Here is a 21311-nt window from a genome sequence, read left to right on the forward strand (position 1 = left end):
AAAAAAACCTGCCCTCCCCTGGAAGCACTCTGTTTATGGCTGTCTGTATGTGAGCGGAGAGCTGAACTACCCAATCAGTGACTTCCATTATGGTTCAGGTCAATTTTGGTTTCAGATATGAATATGAGATGTCCAGAATAAAGAGTATGGGAAACTTGCTTTCTTTAGGGATGCTTTAATGTGAAAGGTCATAACAAAACAGATACAGTCCATTCAGTCTGACGTTTCGGCCTTTCAAAAAATTGGCCTTCATCAGGGAAAAATGATCTATATGAATAAGGCAAAATGAGAGATATTCATATCTAGCAAAAAATTGCAAAAGAGGACTGTAGACCTCTAACCACGTTGTAATTGAATATTCTATATGAGAGCGATTGGTCAGGGATCCATTTTGAGGCTTGTGTGTGGAGAGAAACCCAGGCAGAGACTGTTAACTCTAGATTAAGTTGAACCAGTGGAGAGTCATTGAGATGAGTAAGGACCTATAGAGGCATTAATGAAGCATGGTATGTATCCCACTATATGTCAGGATGTAGGGGAGATTTCATGTATATCGTAATTTCAAAGCAGTAAACGTAATTATTGTGAGAGTTCTTTTTGAAGAGAATATCTCACCAACAGACACGTTATAAAGGCATAACATGCATCCTGCTTTGTACCAAGGTATTGGAAGGGTATAGTTCAGAAATGGCGTATGTAATCCAACAGGTATTGTAGAGACAGTGGGGGGTCCTCTTTTTCAAGGAATTATCTCAGAATAGACCTCAGCCGCCAGTAAAGTAGCCTGCTGCGGTTCCTGTTGCGCCCAGGCGCCGGCTGCCATTCTTGGCTGTGCCTCGGGTCATCCAGTTGGCTGTTCCTTCCACCACGTCTAAGTGTGGAGAGGCGGCTAGTGCGCATGCGTGCGCCGATTTACCCCAGCCAGAGTTTAAGCCCGGTGTTTTGCCTAGTGAGCATGCTCAGCCTGATTGTGTTATGTCTGAGACTAAGTCCTCAGTTCAGGCTACTGAGCATGCTCCCACAATTAACCCTAACAGCCTCTTTGCACAGGTACTTGGACTTCGTGCTGTGTCGAAGTGCTGGGATGTGCCTACTGAGCATGCTCAAACTGATAGTCTGCTTTCTGAGCCTGTTGCTCAGGCTACTGGGCATGCTCAGGCACTTAGTGCACCAGAGGCTAGGTCCAGTAAGGACCTCACTGAGCATGTCCATGAGGTGGCAGGCCCTGATAGGGCAGAGGGTGTCAGGTGTCCTGATGACGTGGCAACTCCGGACTGGCTTGCAGAGGCCCGCCCCTATGATCTGGTACCTCAGTATTGGTCGTCAGACGATGACTGGTGAAGTGTTTGGGGCGTGGCTGCCATGAGGTCATCAATGACGTGGCGGTTCCGGATAGGTCGCATGTGACGTCACTGATGACACGGCACTCTGCTATTGGACCTTGGTGGTTCCACCCTGGGTTTGGGGCGGACCCAGGTTATAAAAGGGGCTGGAGACAACATGGAGGTGCGCAGTCTTCACTTTTGCTCAGTCAGAGCACACCTCCATGTTAGAGCCTCAATGCGGCATAAGCCTATGTTGGGAAGCGGTAGGTAGGGTTAGGCGAACGGTGCCTGTCACGCCAAGATTCGTGGCTCGGCACATCAGGGTCAGGCGCCGTGTTTCCTTCCGGCCGTTCCAGTCTTGCTATAGCAGCCCAGTGGCGTTAACTGGGTTGCGGCTGCTGTGCTTCCTGTCCGATTGTGCCCCCTACGCACACGGACAACGCACCTGCTGCGCCACCTGTCCGATTGTGCCCCCTACGCACACGGACAGCGCACCTGCTTTGCCACCTGTCCGATTGTGCCCCCTACGCACACGGACAATGCACCTGCTGCGCCACCTGTCCGATTGTGCCCCCTACGCACACGGACAGTGTACCCCAGGACCCCTGTGGAGTTAACAGGGTGTTCCTTATCCTCCTCGGCTTCCCGGTCACTACTGGTGTACCCATCTGGCCTGACGTGTCCTACACACACATGGCCAGTCGAGAGGTGGCCAGAAACGCTAATTAGAGGACCGCTCGGCCTGACGTGTCCTACACACGTGGCCGACAGGGCGCTTTCGTGGCGGTCTTCCGGTCAACGCTACCTGGTTACCACCCGGCCTGACGTGTTTCCTGCACACGTGGTTGGTGTAGCGCTAGGTGCACCAAAACGCTAATCGGGTTGTCGTCCGGTCTGACGTGTCCCAACACACGTGACCGGTTCCCAGAGTTCCTGGGTTATCTCAGAACCATCCAGCTCTATAGTCTCCGCCTAACCCTCAGGTGCCAGCAGCTCCTTTGTCATCTGGAGCACGGTGGACCCCGACTGGCGATTAGGATATATACCCCCTGGTCCTAATCTGCCGGTCCCCCCGTAACAGTTAGAGTGGAAGTGAGGGTCCACTTTTTCAGAAAATGATCACAAAATAGATCTCAACCATCAGTAAAAGGTTAGGGAGAACAGGGTAATACCAAGTGGAACTTCAGGGAATACAAATACTAGGCTGGAGTGATGGCAAGGCACATGTAAGGGAGCCTTCTGCCAGTTCGTACAGTCTGTACTGGTGAGTGAAAGTCAGGAGGCTTCCTTACATGTGCCTTGCCATCACTCCAGCCAGATCATTCCTTGAAAAAGAGGACCCAACTGTCTCTACAGTACCTGTTGGATTACATACGCCATTTCTGCACTATACCCTTACAATACCTTGGTACAAAGCAGAAGGCATGTTATACCTCTATAACGTGTCCGTTGGTGAGATATTCTTTTGGAATAGGACCATCACTACAATTACAACGTTTACTGCATTAGATATACATGAAATCTCCCTTACATCCTGACATATAGTGGGATACATACACAGGCATCAAAATGGATCCCTGACCAATTGCTATCATACAGAATATTCAATTACATCTTGGTTAGAGGTTTACAGTCCTCTTTTGCAATCTATTGCTAGATATGAATATCTCTCATTTTTCCTTATTCATATAGATAATTTCTCCCTGATGTAGGCCAATTTTTTGAAAGGCCGGTATCTGTTATTAACTTTTTCACATTAAACCATCAGTAAAGATAGCAAGTTTCCTATACTCTTTATTCTGGACATCTCATATTCATATCCGGTGTGCCAAAGGCATATTTTTATTGCTTCGAGACTTCTTACTTTAGAGAACCCATAATCAGGCGGTGGAGCCAGACGTCCCATTTATCTAGTATTTCGGTTCCAGTATAGAACCTTATCTAAAATGCTGTTGAAGCCACGGACCCCGAACTTCCACAGGTTCAGTTATCTCTAAATATTACAGTTTGGACAGATCATGTGCACATATGATGATGCTTCAAAATATATACCTCATTTTCAGTTTATAAGACGCACCAGATTATAACATGCACCCAAACTTAGAGGAAAAAAATGGGTGAAAAAAGAATTCAGTCTCATAATCCACTGGTGTCTTACCAGATGGGGGAGGCAGCAATGATGGAGTGGGGTCACAGGATGCAGGGAAGGTGGTGGAGCGGGGCAGTGGTGGAGCAGGGGGATGCTGCAGGTAGTACAGTATGAGTTCCAGATGCTGTCCCAGAAACTGTCAGCGGTGGTGCTGGGGCATCTGTGTTAGGGCTGCAGCGGCTGGGGCTGTGCTGAGAATACGGGCAGTGAGGGCTTCAAATAAATGGTTCCTGGAGTTGGCGCATACACAGATTGAGCTCTCAGCTCAATGACAAGCCGAGATCTCATCTGCGCAAGCGCCAACTTTGGGCGGCATTTTCCTTAAGTCCGCTGCTAGGAGATCAATGGGCCGGAGGTGGCACGTGCGCAGATGAGATATTGAGCCAAGAGCTTCATTTGTGCACGCGCCGATTCCGTGTGCCATTATTTAAAAACCTAACTGCCCGCGGCCCCAGCCTAGCTGCTGAAGGTCCAACCCAGCTGTCGCAACCCCTGCCCAGTCACCGCAGCCCCTTCACTGCTGCCACAGCTCTTGCACCCTGCCATCCCACCCCACCACCCCCCGGTAAGCTACATTCAGATTATAAGATGCACTCCTCACTTTCCTCCCAAATTTTTGGGATGAAAAATGCGTCTTATAATCTGAAAAATATAACAACTGGGTCTTCATCTTTAACCCTAAAATTGGGATGCTGGCACATTTATCCATTTCTTTCTCTTTTATGACAATTTTCCTGTAATTTTGTAATGCAGCAAAAAAATGCCTGAAGGCTATGAGATCTACTGGCTTCCACAAAGAACACATTCTCAAATGTACCATTAGACACTCGTATGAAATTTTCTGGTTAGTCTTATCAAAGCCTACATACATATAAGAGACTTTGGTAAACACTCTAGTTTTATATCTCCACTCATCAAATGAGAAAGCAACAGCTGTTTGGAGAGCACTCCCAGCCCAAATTTAGTAACACATACACCAAAGATTCTGGCTTACCTCCAAATCATTAAAAAATAAGTGTGCATCGGCGAGGTTGAAAATCATTTCTTCCATCCGCAGTCCAAGAGTCACAGCTGTTGGTGAATCCTTTAAAACATGAAGTATTACAAAGTCTCAATGAGATATGTAACTTGACTAAAATTATTCACATCAGGGATTTGATCACAGTTGTCTTATTCACTTTCTTTTGGATCTCTAAACTTTAGAAGTCGGTAAAGTGCTTTCCAGACTTGTGTCAACACCAGTTTTGGCACAATGTTCTTCCTGCCACTGGCTGCACTTTACATTTTCACTTATGTCTGTTTACTACAATGCCATTGAATATTTACTGCTCAGTACACATCATACAATATTAGTAGCAGGAAGGGTACAGATCTCCTAATAAAAATAAGCTGTGAGTGCCAAAATGAAAAACCTAAATGAAAAAATATACCAGGACAACTTCCAATTAGGTTATACAGGTAGTTAGATGAAAATTCTGACTAAGGTTATCTATGAAAGAAATCTATAAATTATGTAATTTTATATATATATATATATATATATATATATATATATATATACATACAGTATATATGTGTATATATATATATATATATATATATATAGTGGAACCTTGATTTACGAGCATAATTGGTTCCGGGATTGTGCTCTTAAACCAAATTACTCTTATATCAAAGCGAATTTTCCCATAGGAAACAATTGAAACACAGACAATTCGTTCCACAGCCCAAAAATATTTACTGTATGTATACAAATTTATTACAGTAATATAAAATAATGTATTGTATTCATATAATATTATTACAGTACACTAATACAAAATGATGTACAGTATAGTAAAAAACATATAAAACAAATTAAACTGCACTTTAGCTTACAATAAAATTGTTGGTGTGCGGGAGGTACAGTACATGCAATGGGCTATACTAGTTAGCAGAGACAAAGTACAATACTGTATCCACAAATGCAAATTGATAGACATGCTATATAGTATATACTGCACTGTACAATGGTATATTGTGTACAGTATAAAGAACATATGTAGAGAAAGTTACCTCCAGAGCGCGGTGAAAGGAAAGAACCAGACATGTGCACGGTGAGTATTTGCTCTTCTTGCAAAGCATTGCTCTTAAACCAAATTATAAATTTGTTAAAAGCTTTGCTTGTCTTGCAAAACGCTCTCAAACCAAGTTACTCTTAATCCAAGGTTCCGCTGTATATACATACAGTATATATTATGCAATTTTATATATATATACAGTATATATATAAAAAAGCTAAATAAAAAGCAGCCAATATGTCTTCAATTGACCTTTGATGAAGCAACAGCGTTTCTTTCTGATTATTTAATGAAACTAAAAATGGAGAACACCATTAAAACATATTTGACACGTCTCCAGATTCAGAACACTCCCCATTTACCCTTCAAGATTGTTGGACTGAACATGTGAATATTCAATAGAACTTGGTCTAATAGTGTCTGCTAGTGTCTCCCTATCCCTATATACCGTAAATATAGGGCATATGGAATAATGATGGTCTTGTTCATACATTGAGAATGTGCTGCAGATTTTCCATCTGGATTTGAGAATCTGATGGGGGGTTACAGTAGCAGCAAAATATAGGTTGTTTCTAAAATCTCATCCATATTCTGTGGATAATATTTGAGTGGAATTTTATTTGTGATGTAGATTTTTAATGTGCAGGGTGACGTCTAATGTAAATCTGCACTAAAATGTGCATGTCAGATCTTGCTGAAGATCCGTGATAGGATCCGAAACATATTGTTTCTATCATGTATGAACAAACCGTTAAAGAGATGACCCATTAGACCAGGGGTGGGGAACCTTTTTACTGCCGGGGGCCATTTGGAAATTTCTACCAACCTTCGGGGGCCGCACAAAATTATCAATGTGAAAATGACCCTGCTATATTTGGTCAAACAATTAATTAACTCACCCCTACTGTGGCGGTCGGAGCATCTTCTCTTTGGTGCGGCTGTGATGTTTGATGATACTAATCATGTTGCTTCTCACAACTGCTTTTCTAGGTTTATCTCGGTCTGAAGCGCAGTCGACTCTTTGTCATAATAATATTTGGTAAATCACATAGGAGACGCTGTATATACATCACAGGAGATGCTGGAAGCAGATATATCACATAGGAGACTCTGGGACTGCTCTTTATGCATTACAGGAGTCACTGAAGGCACATACATCACTGGAGGGGCTGGGGGCATATACATCACATTGAAAACGCTGGGACTGACATATACACAACAGAAAGGAAACGCTGGGACTGCTGTATATACACATCACAGGAGACACTGGAGGCACATACATCACATGAGGAGCTGGGGACATATATATGTTCCCAGACCCTCGTGTGATGTAAATGCCCACAGCCCCTTCTGTGTTGTATATGTCCCCAGTGTCTCCTATGATATATATGCCCCCAGCATCTCCAATGCGATGTATAAGTCACAAGAGACACTGGCGGCAAACAACACAAGAGGGCTGGGGAGCATACACATAACAGGAGACGCTGGGGGGCATAAACAACGCAAGAGGTGCTGGGGAGCATACACAACACAAGAGGGGCTGGGGACACACACATTACAAGATGGGCTGGGGGCACAAACATCACAAGAGGAGCTGGTGGCAAAGACATCACTGAAGGGGGCACAGACATCACTGGGGGAACACAACACTGGGGGTGATATACAGCATTGGGAGGGCACACAGCACTGCCCCCCAGTAATGTCAGGGCTCTGCATACAGCACCTGCAGAGCCCTGACATTACTGATTACTGGGGAGCCACAAACCTGAGGTGATGCACAGCATGGGGTAAGGGACACAGCACTGCCCCCCAGTAATGTCAGGGCTCTGCACACAGCACCTGCAGAGCCCTGACATTACTGGGGAGCCATAAACCTGAGGTGATACACAGCATGGGGTGAGGGACACAGCACTGATCGTTGCACACAACTCTGGGGGGATGGTACACAAAGTACTGGACGGGGAGCAGAGTGCAGGCACGCGCACACACAGCGCCGGAGACAGTGCAGGCTGGAGGGCAGAGGGGCGGGCACACTGCACGAGAGGACAGAGGGGCGGGCAGATCGCTCCGGAGGCCAGAGGGGCGGGCACACTCCATGAGAGGAAAGAGGGGTGGGCACATCGCTTCGGAGGGCAGAGGGGCGGGCTCACTCCACGAGAGGAAAGAGGGGCGGGCACATCGCTCCGGAGGGCAGAGGGGCGAGCACACTCCATGAGAGGACAGAGGGGCGGGCACATCGCTCCGGAGAGCAGAGAGGCAGGCACACACACAGCACAAGAGGACAAAGGGGCGGGCACATCGCTCCAGAGGGCAGAGGGGCGGGCACACACCGCTGATCACGCTAACACTGGACAGCGGGAGAGCCCATTGGTTTGCTCAAACAGTGCATGTAGTCATTTAAAGGGCTGGCGGCCCCAGCACTGCAGCCCCCAGGAATCTGCCCGGGGGCCACATAAAATGTCATGGTGGGCCGCATGCGGCCCGCGGGCTGGAGGTTCCCCACCCCTGCATTAGACTAATGTTAAGCCTACATTAATGTTAAGATGGATTGATTGTTCATTGTTATTTAGTAAAGTAGTTATTTCATAAAGAATAAATGATGAATACAGTTGCAGTCAAAATTATTCAAGTTGTATTGCAAATTAGAATAACGAACAAAATGTATGAATTATCAGCTGTTTGTAATAAACTAAATCACACAAGAACAATTTAACCCCTTAGTGACCACAAATATGACTTAAAAGTGACCTGCAAGTGAAAAGCATCCCTAGATTGGTGAAAATGCAGCAGCTGTCAGCTGTACACTACAGCAGACACCCTGCTGCATCAGCCATGATTCGTGTTTGCAATGACTATGGCTGTTTAACCGCTTAGATGCTGATCTAAATAGTGACTACGGAATCTAGGTGGTTAACAGAGTGTGAGGGCTCCCTCCTTAGCCAGATCGTCATAGTGAGATCATGATTGTGTTGACCTAATGGTTGCTATCATAAGTAATGGCCAAAAAATGGCCTTAGATTCTGCTGGCTATAGTGACCTGCTCAACATTTAAGTAGTTAAAATAACATTTTTATTTCAAGTCATGGCACTTTGCATGAATTCCTGAAAAGCAGTTGAAGGCTTAATAAACTACCTGACAGCAGTTTTGAATATGTTTATGGGTGCTGTTTTAAAATATTATCACTTTTGTCAGTTTTCCAATATATAGGCTCCCAAAACACACTTCAAAACTGAATAGGTACCTAGAAATATACGTTTTGTAAATTTCTTTGAAAAAAAAATGAAAAATTACTATTACAATTTTCAACCTTCTAACAGCCATATAAAATAAAAGAACATTTTGCAACTGTTGTTTATGTAAAACAGATATAACATAAATGTCATTTATTAACTATTGTGTGTGGTGTGACTATACAGATTAAAGGGAATCATTAAAAGTTTGAAAATTGCAAATTGTTAGGTTTTTTGTCAAAGATGTGATATTCTTATAAAGTAGAGCAAAACAAATCAACATAACATCACCATTATCATAAAATATAATGAATCATGGAAAAACACTCTCAAAGTCACTTGGATCTGTTGAAACATTGCAGTTATTGCCACATAAAGTGACACTGATCAGATTTGAAAAATTTGGTGTGTTCACTAAGGGGTTAAATAGCTCAACACAACTTATATGAAAAATAGTTTCTCCAAATTCAACACAAAATACCACTCTTGATGAGTACCACAATCTTACAAATATTCAATGCCTTCCTGACAAGTATCTTTAGTGCTTAGTAGAGCTCCCTTAACCATAACCAGACACCAGCTTGTATCAATGCTTCTGAGGAACCCTCATGGGCAATGGGCTCCAGTTCACTAGTATTGTTGGATTGGTGTGCTGGAACTGCCTTCTTCAAATCTTGTTAAAGATTTTCTATTGGATTCAAGTAAGTTGAGTTTCATGGTCACTCAAGAATCTTCCAGGGCATCTTTTGAAACCAAGCCTTGATAGCCTACCAGGTATGCTTGGGGTCTTTATATTTTTGATAATCCAATATTGCCCAAGTTTCAACTTTCTCACAGAAGGTGTGATGTTTTCTCTTAAAATTTCCTGATACTTGATTAAATCCATCTTGCCTTCCATATGCTGCAGGTTTAGCACCAGAGGAAGCAAAGCAACCACAGATAAAGATGCGCAGATGAGGCAAATTTTGAACATCAGTATTTAATATATGCCTTACAGTGCAAATGGAAACCTCGGTGCCGGCTGCCACAAATTCTTACTACAATTCTTTTTCAGTGACTTTTGCATTTTTGACCACCTGCCTTCTCAGTATGTGGTATCAGCTGGTGATAGCTTTCGCATCATGCCACTTCCAGTTAGTGTTCTTTTTACTTTGAGCTTGCAAAACATGCATCCAACTGTGTCTCTAGAAGCACTTTGCTCTCTTTTCGGTATCTTTTGCCTCTTTTGTTCAAGGCAATGATGTCTTCTCTTAAATTTTTGAATCAGTCTCTTGATAGCTAAAGAATATTAAGTACTTTAGACCATTGACTCAGAGGAAGCATCCATTTCCTCAGGAACGATACTAGAAGCTGGTATCGAGCTATGCGTCAGGTCACAACGGCCAAAGGATGTTTTACTAAATATTATTGCTGTTTTCCATGAAAGAGTTGAATAATCCTAAAACTGCATTTAATTTTTTTTATGTTGAATTGGAAAAAGCAATTGTTATATTATTTGTGTTGTCCTATTTAAATAGTTTGATTGTTTTATTGCAAAAAGTTTGTAAATTTTGCTAAAATTTCTAATTTGAAAGAGGCTTTGAAATAAACCTGTATTTAATGTATTTTATTTTACTGTATTTGTAGTGTTTGTGTTCCTACGTGTGTACACAAAAGCTGAAATCCAAGTCTCTATTATATGCAAAATCTTAAAACAAGATTAACTAACACATGCGGACAAGAGATCAATGTCACAGGGTGGTGAAAAAACTGTTAAATAGGGAATTGGAATGTACTATATAAACTTAACATATGATACTAGACTTCCAACACATGTGCTGTCTCATCAACTAAAGTTTATTAAATCCCACTCCCCACTGAGAAAAGATTTGTACTCAATCTTGTATTACATCTCTGAATTGTGATGCACTACATAGGAGACAAAGTGATGCTGGAGGCAAGTGCCAATATACGATCCTGTGGTATTAACAGAAGATATGTGCTGCAGGTGTAATTATTCCTTACATACTAAACTAATGGCCCATTTAGATGACTTGTTAGTTTCTTTGGATGTATTATGTTTCCAAATAATATTTTGAAGTCATGAATTCCATTGGCTATTTATCCTGTTGATCAGACAAAATATGATGGTGAAAATTAAATTCTTACTGTCCTTATTGAATTAATGGAATACAGGAGATAGGCATTTAATGTTTGTGGCATTATTGAGCACATATATATGTGGTGTGGCCCAGCTGACAATTTACAACTTTTCCAGATAATGATGTTAAAGCAAAAGTTTAGGAGTGTTGAATTTTAAAAATCAATTGTTTATTCTACTTGGAAACAAGTAGCCATGTCCAGCTGATATATAGTTTTTGGGATAAAAAACTTAGTATAACCTATATTTTTATTATATAACCCCTTCATGGCCTTGGGCGTTCTGGTAGATCATAGGTCATGTACTTCCTTTTGAGTAGAGCTTTTGAGCCTGCATATTTCCCTGCACGTCTGTTGATCTGATCAGCCAATATCTGCCTATAATGTGTCGCCCTGGGCAAGCCAGGGGACACGGGTCACAACACCACCACACCCCACACTCCAGGTAGGCACATCTGCTAACCAGAAATCCTTGTTGCCTTCCTCCAGGAGTCTGTTGATGCACACCAGGGGGTGGGCCAGGCGGTTGGCTCCGCCCACCGAGGAGCTCACAACTCTGGAGGCAGGAAGGTTCAGGCAGTCTAGTCAGGGAGGAGGAAGTGGAAGGAGTGGAGGAGTAGCCCAGACAGGGCAAAAGTAAACAGCAAAGTGGAAAGTGAAGGAAAAGTGGAAAAGGAGGAGAGCAAGAAGCAGTGACAGAGCAGAGAGTGTGCAGAGCCTGAGAGCCCAGCTTTGTGTAGGGCCAGAACAGCAAGGTCAGCGACGGCGGTGACTGTTTGGAGGGGGACCGTTTGGAAGTTCCTGGAAGGACCCCGTTGGCTGTGTGCCCGGTGGTCTGGAGCAGTGTTCCGAAGGACAGTCAGCACCAGGGCAGGGGCCTCTCGGACCCCGGCAAGGCTAGGAGTCGCCAGATTTGCCAAATCCGTCAGTGAAGGGGACGTAGATCCCCCAGCAACCAAGTCCCGATTGACGGCAACAGCCCGACCATTACCGGGGAGACACCGCCACCGCCAGGGCACCAGTTTCCCCAGGGCCAGCGCCTGCGGGCAAAGTGTAGAGCTCCTCCAGCCCAGATTGCAGTCGGGGAGCGGGTAACCGGAGGGAATCCACCGCTACCATCAGACAACACAGGTGCAAGGAAGAGAGACGTCACCGTCACCTACCGGGAGTGCAGGTGCAGCCGTCTGTGGGACCGTCCTACCAGCCGTTGGTTTACCGTACAAACTGTGTCCGTGTCTCAGGCTGAGTGAGTACCACAGTGCCGCAAGGCACAGCGCTGCCCCCGCGTCCCTGCGCCCACCGGGCCCTACACTTTACATCTCTTCACTGGGCCCCGGGATCACCAACCCCTACCCACGGAGGGGCAACACAACACCTGGCTGCTCCGCATCACCATCCCCGGGACCCCCATACTGAGCAGCGGTGGTGCAATCACCACAACCGTGGGTGGCGTCACGAACTATAACAATCCCCACACCCAACAAACACCCCTTTCACTCACGGGCGAGGAGTGTCGCTCGAGACACCCCGGGATCCGGCCCACAGCTCGAGCCACCAGGAGCAGCTGCCGGACCCGAGCAGAAGGGGTGAGCGCGGTGTGCTGACACCCTCCTCCCCGCCCGCGACAACTTGGCGTCACGAACAGGATCTTACCGCTCTGCCGTCTGGTAGAGGTGCGCCTTGTTACCGCCGGAGGTATCCGGCAGAAAAATTTCAGAAGCCGCCATTTTTGGCGCGAAAAGTTCCCGCTCGAGCGTCTTCTCGAGCAGTAGAGGCGCGAAGGCCAAGGCCCCGCCACGAGAGAGGAGGGGCCGTAAAGAGCTAAGGGGGACGCGATGGCGGCTGGCGGCATGTAGTCGCCGCTATAAAAGCAGGGACGCCAGGACCTTGCAAGAAGACCGTTCCTGGAAGCAAACAGTGAAGATACCATGTGGATGCCGTCCCGAAACACCGTGGCCCCCGCACCGGGAACCGCAGCGTGGGTGGAAATCTGGACCGCGCAGCTCCACCTAAGGCTGCAGGTCAAGATGCAGCTCCTCTTGGAGGAGTGGGAGACCGACATGGCGGATGTTATAGCCACCGTGCGGAGACGCGAGGAGGAAGCGGAGGAAGGGAGGGTGAGTGACCCACGTCCCGATGCCCTTGCAGGGCCGGTCATCGCGGCTGTGGGGCCCGGTCCAAGCCCTCTCCCCCCGTTGCCTCCCTCGCCACCCGTCTCGGAGGCCGTGACCCCGCCACTAGGCCCGCTACCACCGCAACCGGTAGCGATACCCAGCCCGTCCGCCCCAGCGGACCGACCTGTAGCCGGAGCCCGTAGCAAATCGGAGGCATTGCCTTGGAAGGCCCCGAAGATTGTGCCAGAGACAGTCCCCGAGCAGCTTCCCGAGCCGGAGCCGATGACCCGCTCCGAGCCGAAGGCCCAACTGCGGAAAGCCCCTGTGCCCATCCCCCACACCTCGGCTGAGGTGGCGCCGGGTTGTTGCTGCAAGGCAGCGCCCAAGGCCATGACACCGCGGGATATGCTACCCACCTTCCTGACAGTGGGTAACGTGCTGGATGTCCCGCGGGGCTCAACCCGTGCGCCGGAGCTAGCAGCAGCGCCATACTGGGACAGGGAGCCGACAAAGCTGGGCCTGGAGATCGCGGAGAGGGAGCGGAGGAAAGCCGAGCTGGTGGCCCGAGCCATACGGGAAAAGGAGAACTTGCGGCAAGCGACCTTCCGTGTCCGGGGCCCGTTCTACGAGGGGCAGGTGAGGCGGTTTGATGTCCGCCGGGGCTACGGATTCATATACGAACCGGGCCTGGAGGCCGAGGTGTTTGTGGCCCGGCGAGACGTGAATGCCCATCTGCCTGAGGAGCATCCTGGCCGCAATCTTATACCGGGGGACATGGTGCGTTACACCCGGCACTGCGGAGAGAGGGGGTGGTTTGCCCTGGATGTAAAGTTGAAAGGCAGCCTGGAGAGCAAGGTGAGCTCTGCATCCCCTCCCTCGGATGAAGCAGCAAAAGGACCGGAGTAGGGCAGCGGATGCCCGTTGCACCGTCCCCGTTGGGACCATCACTGAAGTTGTTTGTTTGTTTGAAAAGTTTAAAAGTTCTGCAAATGATAAGAAAATGATCCTCGAGTTTTTCATCTGATTTGCTTTTGTGATTGAACCGGCAGGAGCCGGCACCGTTGTCCCCGTGGGGACCGTTTAAAATGCATGGGAACTATCCATGGACAAGCCCGTGAACTTGCAGGGCACCATAAACGTTAAGTGGCTTGTAAATATGTTGGTTACCGTTACCGTTTCCGCAATGCCGCCTCTGGAGAGGCAGGTTGGAGGGAGGGCCCTGAGCAGAGCAGGCTAGGGCCCAGCCACCAAAGGAACCGGTGGCTACCCTCTGGAGGGGAAGGACAGATCCCGCTCGGGTAACTTGTGCTGGACTGTGGGTCAAGGGGTGCTGCCTGGGCTTTAGGGGCAGCATCAGGGCCAGGTTGCTTGGGTGGGAGAGAGCGGAAACCGTAGCCGTAAACCGTTGCAACGTTTAAGAAAATGTGCCTCCCGTCTTGGGAAGAGTTTTGATTAAAAATGTATTCATGTTTTGCTTAACCCTGTTATCCCCTTTTTACAGAAAAATAAAACCGGTGTAGGACGGCAGCCCGCGGACGGTCTGCATTTTGCTAAGGGGGAATGTGTCGCCCTGGGCAAGCCAGGGGACACGGGTCACAACACCACCACACCCCACACTCCAGGTAGGCACATCTGCTAACCAGAAATCCTTGTTGCCTTCCTCCAGGAGTCTGTTGATGCACACCAGGGGGTGGGCCAGGCGGTTGGCTCCGCCCACCAAGGAGCTCACAACTCTGGAGGCAGGAAGGTTCAGGCAGTCTAGTCAGGGAGGAGGAAGTGGAAGGAGTGGAGGAGTAGCCCAGACAGGGCAAAAGTAAACAGCAAAGTGGAAAGTGAAGGAAAAGTGGAAAAGGAGGAGAGCAAGAAGTGGTGACAGAGCAGAGAGTGTGCAGAGCCTGAGAGCCCAGCTTTGTGTAGGGCCAGAACAGCAAGGTCAGTGACGGCGGTGACTGTTTGGAGGGGGACCGTTTGGAAGTTCCTGAAAGGACCCCGTTGGCTGTGTGCCCGGTGGTCTGGAGCAGTGTTCCGAAGGACAGTCAGCACCAGGGCAGGGGCCTCTCGGACCCCGGCAAGGCTAGGAGTCGCCAGATTTGCCAAATCCGTCAGTGAAGGGGACGTAGATCCCCCAGCAACCAAGTCCCGATTGACGGCAACAGCCCGACCATTACTGGGGAGACACCGCCACCGCCAGGGCACCAGTTTCCCCAGGGCCAGCGCCTGCGGGCAAAGTGTAGAGCTCCTCCGGCCCAGATTGCAGTCGGGGAGCGGGTAACCAGAGGGAATCCACCGCTACCATCAGACAACACAGGTGCAAGGAAGAGAGACGTCACCGTCACCTACCGGGAGTGCAGGTGCAGCCGTCTGTGGGACCGTCCTACCAGCCGTTGGTTTACCGTACAAACTGTGTCCGTGTCTCAGGCTGAGTGAGTACCACAGTGCCGCAAGGCACAGCGCTGCCCCCGCGTCCCTGCGCCCACCGGGCCCTACACTTTACATCTCTTCACTGGGCCCCGGGATCACCAATCCCTACCCACGGAGGGGCAACACAACACCTGGCTGCTCCGCATCACCATCCCCGGGACCCCCATACTGAGCAGCGGTGGTGCAATCACCACAACCGTGGGTGGCGTCACGAACTATAACAATCCCCACACCCAACAAACACCCCTTTCACTCACGGGCGAGGAGTGTCGCTCGAGACACCCCGGGATCCGGCCCACAGCTCGAGCCACCAGGAGCAGCTGCCGGACCCGAGCAGAAGGGGTGAGCGCGGTGTGCTGACACCCTCCTCCCCGCCCGCGACAATAACACGGGCGTAAAGACAGAATAAATGTGACACATCTATGACAAAAAACAACCCAGGGATGTAGATAGCAATTTATTTCTCTTTGAATTTTGGCAAACAGTTTCTCCTTCTCCAGGAAAATCATATGCCTGATTGCATTTCATTCTGTCATACTGCCCTGGACTCATTGATTTTACTCTAGACCTCACGTCAAAGAGTTATTTGTGACATCCAGCCATACAGCATCTCCACCGAGATCCGTATTGTACCATCAGCTTCTTGTGGATAACACATTTTCACTTCAAGGCAAAAATTAACAATTGTTTTATCTCCATCTAAATTTTTCATTATCTGTACCCACAGGGTTTACTTGCCCATTTATTGATTTGTTCTTTACCATCTTTTTACAAAAACAGCTGACAGATGCTCCTAGCAGCTATCCAGCACAGCCTTGACTCTGCGGTAGGATTTCCATGGTTTTAATTCTGACCGTTTTGGTCATGTTCAAGGCTTTTTACTAATTTTATTCTTACAAATTCGATATATTCATACATTTTTATACTATTCTAATTAGTTTAACCTTTGTCTTTTTTTCCCGTAGCCTTAACATTGCCATCATTCGTTCAATTTCCTTGCTAATAAATAAACCCTTCCTTCTTCTACCTCTTCATGGACATTTATCTACCCTTATGGTAGTGCAGTAGTACTCATTATTGGAATTATAAAAAAGTTATGGCTCTTGGAATAGGGGATGAAAAAATTAAAACGAAAAAATGAAAATCGCTTGGTGATGAAGAAACTCTGCTCTGTTGGAGATTTTCAGTCTTATGGGCTGTTCTATTAATGACAGTTATAGAAAATAGCAGGTAGGACTGCTCACTGGACTTAAACTCTCGGAAAAAACAGAGGTTTAAATGATGAAAATATAAGCGATAATGAACTGCTTCTTCCAAAAATATATATAATCAATCTACTCAGTTCCCCCTGCTCTATAGCATGGTACCTGCAAATTGGACTGCATTTTCATGGTTAAAGGTTTCCTTTAAAAATAGTAATCTTTATTATTCTATGAAATGTATACTATGAAATATTTAAAAAAGTATTTATTCCAAAGTTAAAATGCTTGCAGATTGTGTGTAGACGATAAATCTAGGATTATTTGTCATATATATTCCTGAAAAGATGAAAAGAACATCTGCTCTACAAATTGGTGTTATTAATAGATACTTTCACTTCAAATTATCGTTTGGTTATGAGTCAGATGTTTATCACTACTGGATCTGATGGTTACATTTTACAGCACAGATGAAATCATTACACCACAAATGTGGTTTAATAGAAAAACGAAGGGGAATCCCAGCGATGTCACACAACACCTTGAACATCTAAATGACAATAAAGCACTCTATAAAAAGCATTTCCTGCATTGATACATTAAAATACAAAGGTTTTTGGTCCTTTTTCCAAAACACATTGGCAAAGTTTTAAGAAAATGATAAAGTTCCTGCTTGTAGGTTTGCACAGCCATTATCTAAATCTGAATGATACAACTCATGCAAAGACATCTGCGAAAATCATCATCAATGACAGGTCACATACCAGGGTTAAAATTTGTCACTTCAGAAGATATCTAAAAATAGAAGTGTGGAAGCTTTATGGTGTCATCACAGTCAATGCTCCAGTCTTTGCATTAATATTATATTAGAAATGATGGATATTCATTCTAAAGAAGGCTAGATTTTACGTCGCCAAAGATATATACTGTACCGGGTAATTTTTAGGATGTCTGACATACCCAAGTTTGTATGTATACGACAGCTGGGTTTGTTGAGCAGTAATATAAGTTAAGCCAAAAATGTACCGTGTATTATCTGGAAAAAAAAATTACTCTATATTTGATCACGCAATAGTTCTTTTATTTGTATGCACATTTCAGTATAGATTTATCATTCAGAAGGAGAGGAATACAGAAAATTATTATAATTGAGGGCCCCACTTTTTTTTACTGTTGTCACCATCACCATACTCGGACCAGTATTCTTTTGCACATTTCCACTGGTGCCGATTGGTTGTGTAAAGCGCACTATTGAACTCTAGTGGTGGTGTTTGAGTTGTGATTACTATTATTCAGGATAGACCTCATAGCAGTCATGTATTGCACAAATTACTGTAGGTAAAACAGCACATACTGAATGATTGTGGAAAAACTATGATCAGCCAGAAAGACCCAAACTGTTAGGATGTGGTTTATATCGTTGACTGATGAACATGAATGAGGTGTTCAGTCATTTTTCTCTTTAACTCAAACAGAAAATGAAACACCATGCACCATGAATTTAACCGCAACTGTAGATTAATTTGAGCTTTCCTAAATTCATATAACATGTGCTCAGAATTTCTTACTCTGTCAAACCAAAAACAAGCTCGTTCAATGACATCACCCTTACTCACACCAGATGCTTATTTGAGAAGCCTTTATTCACAAAACTTTCAAATCCACTCCAGAAACTGGGTAAATCAAGTTTTAAGGAAACAGGTTGGATTCTTAAAGGACCACATAACCTGAAATTATTGACAAATAATCACTAAGGTGTGTTGATTTAAGAATTTCCATCATTGTTCGATTGAGCTGCCGAAATAAGTGGAGCTTAACTAGTGCTGTGTGATGTCTTGTTAGAAAAAAAAGAGTTTAGATTCATGATGCTGAATTCAAAACAATCCAATTAATGCCCTATCTTGAGATTGTTCCCATAATCTATTGTAAAGCTACTCAAACAAATACTGTAAAAGGTGCCAAACATTGTTATTAAATACTATGAATGGCTATTGGCAGATTTCTGTCTTCTAAAAATGTTATCTGCCAGGTCGGAGAATTTTGGCCAAAGAGTTAGAAGAATAGTTGGTCAGCCACAAGCAAGACAAGTAAAAAAAGGATGTGTACGCACAGGCTTAAGGGAGCAAATCATCAGGTTTTGGTTGCCTCTGTTTCAAGGTAATTCTTTATTCAATTGTTATTCAACTAAAGCTGGGTTCACACTAAGCGACAGCGACAACGACGTCGCTGTTACGTCACCATTTTCGGTGACGTAACAGCGACCTTGTAAGTCGCTGTTATGATCGCTGCTTAGCTGTCAAACACAGCAGAAGCAGTGAACATAACGTCGCTGTGCTACATGTGCAGAGAGCAGGGAGCCGCGCTTAGCGCTGGCTCCTTGCTCTCCTAGGTACAGTACACATCGGGTTATTTAACCCGATGTGTGCTGCAGCTACATGTCACAGTGCAGAGAGCAGGGAGCCGCGCGCACTGCTTAGCGCTGGCTCCTTGCTCTCCTTGCTACAGTATACATCGGGTTAATTACCCGATGCATACTGCAGCCACATGTCACAGTGCAGGAGCCGGCACTGGCAGCAAGAGCAGAGGCTGGTAACGAAGGTAAATATCGGGTAACCAGGGAAAGGTCTTCCCTTGGTTACCCGATGTTTACGCTGGTTACAGCTTACCGCAGCTGCCAGTGCCGGCTCCTGCTCGCTTCATTTCGTCGCTCTCTCGCTGTCACACACAGCGATGTGTGTGTCACAGCGGGAGAGTGACGACCAAAAAATGAAGCTGGACATTCAGCAACGACCGGCGACCTCACAGCAGGGGCCAGGTCGTTGCTGGATGTCACACACAGCGACAGCGACGGGACGTCGCTGCAACGTCACAGAAAATGGTGACGTAGCAGCGACGTCGTTGTCGTTGTCGCTGTGTGTGACACCAGCTTAAGTTTCAAGTGCGGAGGACTTGGAGCTTTTCATCCTGCTTCCATTTTTCCTGCCCACAGCTGTTTGAAGATACTTGACTGACAGGTCACTTTTGTCTGATTGACTCGTCTTCTCAATCCAAAACTCACAGATGCATTGTCCTAATCTTTTCACGTTGTCAGGACATAATTGCGCATACACAGCCACTGGAAATAATGACACCTGTACGAGATTTCAAATGGGGGAGGCATGTCACTCAAATCAGAGTGATGTGTCAGTTCAGGGAGCTTCACACAGTGGAAAAGCAAAACTTGAAGGTCTCATTTTTAAAAATGTATCCACAAAAAGTGTAATTGTTTAAGAAACAATAAATCACATTCCCTACAACATTACTCCATCTTCACCAGCCTAAACTGTTGACACCTGACAGGATGAGTTCCTTAATTTATGACCATTGCAGTGGCATATAAAAAGGTTTGGGCACCTGTGATTAAAATTACTGTTATTTTCAAAAGTTAAGCAAGTTGAAAATGAAAATGATCTCTAAAAGGCATAAAGGTAAAAAAAAAAAAATTGTATTTAGGGGAAAAAATATTTTAATACTTTACATTTTTAAATTAACAAAAAAGGAAAATGGGCAGATGCAAAAGTTTGGGTTAGTACCTAGTAGCTCCCTCTTTGGCAAGTGTCACAGCTTGTAAGCGCTTTTTTTAGTCAGCCAAGAGTCTTTCAATTTTTGTTTGTGACATTTTCATCCGTACTTCCTTGGAAAGATCTTCCAGTTCTGTAAGATTCCTTGGTCATCTTGCATGCACTGCTCTTTTGAGGTCTAGCCACAGATATTTAATGATGGTCAGATCAGGGGACTGTGAGGTTCAAAAACTCCTTGATGCAAAAACAAACACCATCTGTAAAAATCTGAATTGAAAAGAGGTTGGCTTCTACAAATAAATAATGATCCTAAGCACACATCAAAATCCACATACACTACCTCAAAAGGCACAAGCTGAAGGTTCACAATGTCCCTCACAGTCCCCTGATCTGAACATCAATGAAAATCTGTAGCTAGACTTCAATAGATCAATGAATGCAAGACAACCCAGGAATCTCACAGAACTGGTAAACTTTTCCAAGCAAGAATGGATGAAAATCCCTCAAACAAGAATTGAAGGACTTGGCTGGCTACAAAAAGTATTTACAAGCTGTGTATCACCAAAGGGGGTGCTACTAAATACTAACCATGCAGGGTTCCCAAACTTCTGCATAGTCCCTTTTTCCTTCTTTGTTAAATTAAAAATGTAAAAGATGACAATCATCTTTAACCTTATGCCTTTTAGATATAATTTAATCTTCAACTTGCTTAACTGTTCACAATAACCATAATTTTGACCAGGGGTGACCAAACTTATGCATGCCACTATACAACAAATTCTAACTTATCCATAAGCATGGTTAAACAAAAATCTGGATATATCACCAGGCAATATTCTAAACTTCTCTGTGATACTACGTTGGTATACTTCTTAAATTGTAACATGAGAAAACCAGTTTTTAAATACTGCACCAACAAGCACCCATGACCATGCCTTATGCCAGGTGACACAGATCACTTAATTATGCTATTCTAATGTGAATTTAAATTGAAATTATGCATGACACTGGTCACTTAAATTTTTGGGGCACTCTGGAGTCCCATGCCAATTTTTTAGCTATTGGAAGCTCCAATAGTAAAAAGGACAGGTATCTTGTATAAAGTTGTCATTC

General features: G+C 45.4%; 1 protein-coding gene across 9 annotated transcripts in view; it reads right to left on the reverse strand.

The window, feature by feature from the left end:
• Window positions 1–21311, reverse strand: part of EYA4 (EYA transcriptional coactivator and phosphatase 4) — a 579250-nt gene that overhangs the window by 63167 nt on the left and 494772 nt on the right. For all 9 annotated transcript variants that reach the window (XM_075339874.1, XM_075339873.1, XM_075339870.1 and 6 more), the window contains one exon: window positions 4469–4558. In XM_075339874.1, the coding sequence (XP_075195989.1) occupies window positions 4469–4558 (90 nt within the window). The remainder of the gene's footprint in view (window positions 1–4468; window positions 4559–21311) is intronic.

The sequence above is a fragment of the Anomaloglossus baeobatrachus genome, chromosome 3 (genome assembly GCF_048569485.1).
Source record: "Anomaloglossus baeobatrachus isolate aAnoBae1 chromosome 3, aAnoBae1.hap1, whole genome shotgun sequence".
Taxonomy (NCBI): domain Eukaryota; kingdom Metazoa; phylum Chordata; class Amphibia; order Anura; family Aromobatidae; genus Anomaloglossus; species Anomaloglossus baeobatrachus.